This window comes from Trichoplusia ni, chromosome 6, assembly GCF_003590095.1.
Source record: "Trichoplusia ni isolate ovarian cell line Hi5 chromosome 6, tn1, whole genome shotgun sequence".
Classification (NCBI taxonomy): domain Eukaryota; kingdom Metazoa; phylum Arthropoda; class Insecta; order Lepidoptera; family Noctuidae; genus Trichoplusia; species Trichoplusia ni.
In genome coordinates, this window is record NC_039483.1 from 17,257,406 (window position 1) to 17,265,772 (window position 8,367).

Genomic DNA, 8,367 nt, shown 5'->3' on the forward strand with positions numbered 1-8,367 from the left:
AAGAAACGTAAAATTATTTAAATTGTCCGATAAAGTAAAAAATACATTGATTTTATTTTATTTTCCTGTTAAATATAAAACTTATATAAGCTACGCCAATGTTATTATCCCTATATAAACAACTCTTACATTGCAATATTTTGGTCAACAAATTCATCGGAGTTCGTAAACCGGTAATTTTGATATACGCACCGAGACTATTTCGCCATCGCCATGCCCGGATTGCCCAACCACAGATAATAACTACCTGTACTGACCACACTAGTTTAGCGAAAGGTACACCAAGGAAATTCAAAATTCCATGTCAAACAATTAATACAGTTCGTAGCCAGTCATATTTTTACCCGTAGTTTCAATAGTGCAGTCATATGGTAAGTATCCCAGGTAAATAAAAACATAGTTGAAAATTAACAACAGAAAAGACATCAACGAGATAAAAATGAAACACTTAAATGTGTTCTCCGTACACCTTATTAAACAAGTAAATGAATGACTATGTGAAATTAAGATAAAATAAAAATATTGATTTTATTTTATTCATGGGTTTTTTTCTGTCATTAAGGTCCATAAAGGCCTAAAGGTTAACGGCACTGCCTACCTCTTACCATTCAATACCTAAATACTGTTACGCAATATGCGATACAATTATACAACATTGTAGTTCGGTCTCAAAGCTACTGAAATCTAAACAGCTGATAAATCATGCGTTTTCACGTAACATACCTTTGGCAGCATCCGGCAGTCTTTGTCCCAGACGTTAGCAATTTATCAGTTTCGTTATCTTTCATGTACCTTTTTTCTTAATTTCTCCATTCAACTGAATTTAGGTGTAAGTGATAAGAGGGGATAGAGGTTTTTTAAGTTTACTGCCGTAACATGAGATTTAAGATTTAAAGTTAGAACAATAAATTGTGCAAAATCACAATCAAATCACTTTCAATATTTTTTGTAAATCATAATATCATTCAAATAGCCATGAACTCTACTCCTGAGAATGATAAATCCGTTAATTTTATTACTGAATTTTGCTCCTTATTAACATATTCTATATATGCTAATATTTTTAAAATACAAATATCTGTCACTCATAACTATAACGTACTATTTTAATCACACGCCACCTCGTAATATATTTTTAGTTATCGCTGTGCGTCCATGACTGGAACCAAACGCTACAAACAAAGCGAACGGCCGCTAAGCAATCGGTCCGCGACGAACGACGAGGAGATAAAAACCGTTCGGTAGCCTATCGACCTGGTTCAGTCAACCGCCAGCCACCGCCGCGATCCGTGATGTGAACAATGCACATGACCAAAGTCCCTCGTCTACTCCTAGTGCTTCTGTGTAGTGAACTGTGTGCGGCCATTAAGGTCCCAGTAACCTGGAACGATAGTGTAAAAAGTGAAGTGAAAAATGAACAGAATGTGGAATCACCCGTGGAAATATTCAATCCTCAAAATGTGCAAACCAGATCACATAACCAGCAACCTATCCCGATCGAATATTTTGAATATACGGCTCAGAAACCTAAATTTGCGACCGAAATAGCGGCGTTTCATGGCGTGAAAAATCCTGAACAAAATTATAAAGCGTATCCTGTGCAGCCTTACACAGGTAAACAGAAACCTGTGTTGGGTGTTCACCACCTGTTAGATGAAGAAAGGCCGATCTATCATCCACTTCAAACTTACATACATCAAAATAAAGTGTTAAATAGATATGTTCATCCGACGTCTTCGGGCTATGAAATCTTCCACCCATATAAAGCTGAGGAGCCTGCATTGCAAACAATTTACAGAGATCCTGTACTATCAAAAATCAGAAATGATATACAGGATAGTAAAAATAGACTACAAGCCTATGAACAGGCAGCCGGCGAGCCTCATATTTCAGCTGACGAATATTTAGAAAGTCCTGAAAAAACAGACAGAAAATTATTTCCACAAAAAAATGAACCAGCCCCTTATGAAATTCACAGACCTGAAAGAGTACCAGCTTATTACAGAGCACCGACCAGAGACCTTCACAGAGATCATGCACTAAACCAAAAATTCAGACACCCATGGAACCAACAAAATGTGAAAATAAGACCTGTACATTACCTTCCTTTACATAAACACATAGGAAAGTTACGAAACAAACACGCGATGAAATATGACGATGAACATAATGAGTATCCTCAAGTTCCTGTTTCTGAAAATATTGAGAAGCTTCCTGAAGGTTATGATATATATGAAAAAGGTAAACAAAAATACACACAACTTAGAAATAATCTCGATGAATCGGTAAACAACATTGTTCAAAAACATCATCCAGCTAACTATAAGACATTAGAACTTCAAAACAATAGTGATCATAAAAACGAACAAATTGATGAAGAATTTATACCTGTTAAAAATTACGCACAAGTAAGAAAAACTGAGACATATAAGCATTTGCCAAAAACTGCTGCCTTTGATGACGCAGAAACATATGAGGAAATTTTAAATGCACCAAGGCTACGCGAAGCTGTTAAGAGTACAAAGGCTCAAACCGTATACAGCGAAGAAGGTTATGAAGACTCTGCCTACGATCATGCTGGGAACAAAAACATGCTTCGGATCAAGAAGGTCACGGTGGTTTTCTAAAAGAACACGAAAATAGTGGTGGATTGTACAAAATACCCAGTGTAGCTGGTAAGTACCAAGACGGTGCAGGATCTGAGTACAGAGACAATACCGAACATGGTAAGGCATGGAACAGTAATGATAAAGATGAAGAGGAAGAAACAGAAGCTGAAGATTACTCAGAAATTGAACATGATGAATCTGTTGAAACCGATGCTTATAATGGCGATGATGCAGAGATTGGTAATCGAAATAAACGCGAAGGAGAGGCAGAAACCGAAATTGAAACAAACAATGAAGACAACAATGATGATAGTAGTGAACTTAATCCTACAGCTCACGATAACGAATCAAATGATCCAGACACGGAACACGAAGTTGGTAAACGAGAAGTTAACTTTAAGGTACCAGAAATAGATTTGAATTCAACATTTATCATAAAATCACCTACAACTAAACATCATGAAAAGAAAAATGCACCGCTTCGAAAAAAAGAGAGTTTGAAGAATAAGTATCCATACTATTTTAAAAACTTAAAAGGTGTTCATAAAAATTCACCTTTAAGGTACGCTGAAAATTTAAAACTCATACCCAAAAAATCGAGGGGTGGGACGGAATTTTACGATTCAAGATCGAAACTACAATGTTCTGAGGTAGATGAAGACGTAGACCCTTTACCTGAAAAACTTAAAAATGGAGAAAACCCCACTAATGAGGATGAAGATGACGACGAGGAATCAAAAGCTAAAAGCTTCGATACCGTCAAACAAGTTCCACGCCTTGAAGGCCTCGGTGATAAAATCGATTGTTTCAAAGCAAAATATTTGGGAAAATCCTTTGGATAGTCCATTTTTCAAAGAAGACATTATATCGAACCCTGAACCAATTTTCGCTCCAAAATTGTCAACATTCCAACTGAAAAATACTAAAGGTGATACAGCTGAAGAATCTAAAGTAAATAAGGTTATTAGTGCTGCAGATATTTTTAGGGAAGATGCCAAGACAAATATTTTTGATTTACTGGATAAACTGAGGATTGATCAGAATAATTTACATGAAAACCTAAATAAATCAAGCTTAAAATTACACACTGCTCTGAATATAATTCCATTTAATAATGTTCAATCCAACAAAACAGAACATAGTGATGTTTATACTGATGTCCTTAAAAATATACAAAATTCCCAAGATAAGTCTGAAGATATAGCTACAGTTCTATTAAATTCTGAAGTAGTGAAATCGAATGTAACTTACGATTCCTTTCAAAAAAGGGAAGATATTACTAAGAAGCCTCCACAGTTAAGAAAAAAAAGAGCAGCGCCATTTGTGTACGAGCCGTATAAAATAATAAGGGACGGTCAAGTTCAAGATTCCAAGAAAACAACTACAACCAGCAATATCAGCCCATTGATTAAACAACTTCAGTCAAGTGGAGTAGCTGATCGAGTTTCAAGATCTAACAAAGACGATAAACTACCAAAAAAGTCTTTGAATAGTCGCACATATGTAGATATAGGCAGAAAAGCCAGAGCCAAACCTCAAGTTTACAATGGTTCTGACCATACTTTTGTAGATGTGAGTATAGATCAACGTAGAGGTGAACCAAGGTATGAACTGAGACCTTCAAATCATAAAGCGGAGTACACACCAGTTGAAAACAAAAGAGCAATGTCCGTTGTAGCTTATAATGCACAGAAAACTACTGAAAAAAACATTATAACTACTAAGCCAACACCTATACGAGGTAGACAACGCTTTCGATCAACAACAACCACTGTACGTCCTGTATATGACGTAGCCCAATTTATCCCTAAGCCTTTACAAGTACAGAATGTAGCCGCATCAAATTCAGTTAAGAAAACAGTTACAACTGCTCCAGCTTCAGTTCAAGAGAAAGAAAGAAAACAAGACGAAGATTCCGAAGAAGTAGAGGATAGTGAAGAGTATGATGATGATGACGACGAAGAGGAAGAAGATGATGAAGAAGAAGTCCCTACTACTACCACAACGACAACTTTAAAACCATCATTTAGAAAGAGAATCAAATTTACTACAACTACTGAAAAAGTACCAGAGCACAACACAGAATCTGAAGCTCAACTACTTAAACTTGTAACTAGATTCCGCAACTACAAACCAACTGATGAATCCGAACCTAAAGATAAAGTAAAGCCAGCTCCTGAAGTGAAGAAAAATGTTGAAGAGTCTGACATAGCCCTGCCCAAGTACAGGGAAAAGAAAAAGAAGTCGCATACCAGCACAATAGTTACAGACTCCAATAAATATGGAAATGAGGATGAAGACGAAGATATGGAAAAAACTGTTGACGATTTAATAGGTGTGAAACACGATATGAAGGATTACATGCCTATGTATGAAAAAGAAGAGAGTAAGAAAAATAAGCATCATCAATCTCGAAATGAAGAAAATAATGACAGTAGAGAAGAAGAGGAGGAAGATAGTGAAAATGAGGATGAAAATGACGATGATGATGATGATCATCCTGAAAATAGTGAGGAAGAAGAAAGTGGTGAAGATGATGAGGAAGAGGATGGTGAAGATGACAACGATGATAAAAAAGATGATGACAACACAGAACCAGAAATTCAAGCTACAACACCTGAACCAACAAAACGCACCCTTATTAGGACAACAGACGCTCCTCCAACAACAAAGGCAACATTCGTCCACACGACTATTCCTTCCATGCCCTCACGAATTATCAAACCGGAAGGCAGACCTGTTATAACAAGAAAGAAGATTGAAATACACAAAGAATTGCCTGTAAACAAATCGTCGCCTCATATAACACAATTCAAACAGGACATTAAACAAGTTGAAATTATTAAAGAAATTCCTACAACATCAAGAAAGAAACCTCAAAAAAATGCTGAAGTTCTAAATTTGTATAAGGATGACAATTTAGCACAGGAAATTAATAAGTTAGGTGATGTTGAAATATTCCGCGAAAACTTGAACTTAAACGAAGGCCCCAAACATGGTGGAAATTATCGAAAAGCCACTAAAGAAGAATTAAGATTACTCAAACCAAGGGAAAATACCGCAAAACGTGCTAAAGATGCTGAAACTTCACAAAGTGAGACCAATAAGAATGTCGAGCTGGAAGAATTTGTGCCGAAAAGATTGCATGGAGGTAATTTAAAAGCATTAAGCGACACAAAGCGCAGTAGAAGTAGTGACAGAAACTCAAAACTTATTGAGCTAAATGACCCACCAGTAAGAATGCATGGAGGTAATCTTAAATATGACAAAGACAGACGAGGTGGAAGAAGAAGCGAAAAACTAATAGAACTCGACGACGAAGAAGATGATCATTCATCACAAGATGACAAAGAATATAAACCACTGAATACAAGACACGAAAGAATGCATGGGGGGAATTATAGAAGTGCTAAAATAGTAGCACCGCAAGAAGATGACGACATTCAAGTTAAAAGTTCAAAGAAAGAGTCACCAAGGAACGCAGCTTTACTATTGGCCCAGTTCGCTCAGGCTGCCCCGATATTGACAAGTACACCGGCCTACATATTAGATCCTAGTAAACGAATGTACTATTATGTTGATGCCTGAGAGTTAAAAATAAAATGAAAAGGCTCGTTAGTCATTCTGTCCAATCGAAAAAAGTATATTAAGTATTTAGATACATTTGGAACTGCATAATTGCACGACCATTGTTTAACGACTTCGGTGCAAAGTTGCCAACCAGATTTTGATTTAAATAAATATATTAGCTTAATGGTCCATTATTGGTACAAGTCGATAAAGTAATAAAACAAACGTATGACGCAATTTTTATGTAAGTCAAATTACTTATTGAGTGCACTAAACAACGTTTCTGTATTAAGTCCTATTCTCGTTGTAGCTTAAATTGCCAATTAACCGTTGTTAGATTGCTGCATTAAAACAAAGTTTGTATTTCTGTGTTTACAGCTCGAGCTAATTCCTTATCGACATTAATTTAAAAGTTTAAGTTAGTGACTGCTCTTATTAAAAATATGTCCATTATCTTCGATAACAGAATACGTTACACAATATTTTGAATAGGCAATATGCGTACTATTTGAGGACAATGAATTGAACGTTATAAGAATTAATCTAAATTATTATTTTAGTTTCGTAAGATGGCGATTGGATTTTTCGAAAGTAATTAGTCTATTGTAATAGAAAGTGCCACATTACGTATCGCGGGACAAGAGTCGACAGCGATCGATTGAGTTGTTATCAACATCTGTATTATTCGATATTATTAAATGTACTGTGATAGATATAACTGTTAATGTTTTATACAACGAATTGAACGTATTTATAAAGTTTGTTATTTTTATAAATAAAGTTCAGTGTAATATAATTAGGTTTTTCATTTACACTGGTAACGATATTACTACCCTTGAATCATAAAAAATGTGATTGAGCAAACACTCCCTAAAAATTGTTTTGGAATCAAATATCTACAAGCATTTAAAGTCGTTCATGTAAACTACCTGGTTGACATTACTATTGCATTTAAGTTTCCAAATATAAACCTGTTACAGTTGCCACACTCCCACTTGATTTCCGTAAACAGTAGCATTTGTAACTGACCATAGGCAATTAAACCACTTGAAATGCCTCGATTGGGTCTCAAACATAACCGATTGCGAAATCCCCAATACATTGCCAAAGATCTTAAATTGTATTATCACACAATAAGTTGTCTGAATGCACATCTGGGTTACGTACAAGTGTCCCAACACTCTTTTTGTGATCTATTTCACTATTGAGCTGAGCACGACCGAATGAGAGATATCTTCACGTAGTACATTCAACTTTGGCGCCGCAGCTTTCACTTTTGACAGCACTTACTGCAGCCGGTGGTTTGTTAAGTGTTTTGTGAATTACTTTCTGTCTTAGCTCTGATAAAGGTTTCCGTTTAAGATCAGTGTTATGTTACGAAAGTGTTGATATGTTGGTGTTTACTTTGAGCGATTCATTTAATGATTATTAATTTAATATTTGTTTTCTACGTTTTCCCTGTGCTCAATCTTAACAATTTTTTTTCGTTACGTAATTGCTTTGCTGCTACATCATTTGAACATGTGAAAAACATATTAAACAAGTTAACATTGGAAAAATAATAGAACTCCTTTGATTTTCTATTTATTTTAGTGGCAAGTCTTTAAATCTTACAAATAATGAAACTACAAACAAGCTTAACTTAAATAAATTACAAAAAATAATTTAACAATAAATATTAAAGTATGAATTATTAACATTTCAATTCGTTTTGGTTTCGTTCGATCATCGTAATATTCGCATTATCAAAGTAATTATTATTATGTATAAGAACTAGCTTACGTATGGAAATTTTATAGACGAGCAGTCAAGACTGATAAGAAATTGGCTGTTGCAATATGTGTCCTTAAGAGGATTTCAGTCTGCCTTTCGTTTTTCTGAGTTATCAATCAAATTATGCTTGAACCCTGTCGTTGAAGAGGCTCGTCGCCCCGTTTTTTTAACTTCAAGTGTCATTGCATGATGTCCAATACAACTATTTAGTCTTCTAAAAAAAGAAAATATTTTTATGCACTTGTCAAATATTACACCAGCAGACATATCGTCTCAATCGCTCGTCTTAAAAAATGATGCATTTCGATTGATACCTTACATATACAATTGATTAAATCATAAATAATATCATCATTTACACTTACTTATTCATTATATTGTAACATCACCTAATCTTATATTTAACATCTATTAT

The 8,367-nt window shown here is 35.1% G+C and overlaps 1 protein-coding gene across 1 annotated transcript; it reads left to right on the plus strand.

Annotated features, from left to right (window-relative positions):
- Positions 1-1,301: 1,301 nt before the first annotated feature.
- On the plus strand, positions 1,302-6,197 carry LOC113495191 (uncharacterized protein MAL13P1.304-like). Its single transcript, XM_026873799.1, has 3 exons — positions 1,302-2,615; positions 2,732-3,398; positions 3,745-6,197. Exons 1-3 carry the CDS (start codon positions 1,302-1,304, stop codon positions 6,195-6,197), a joined length of 4,434 nt encoding a protein of 1,477 aa, XP_026729600.1.
- The last annotated feature ends 2,170 nt before the right edge of the window (positions 6,198-8,367 follow it).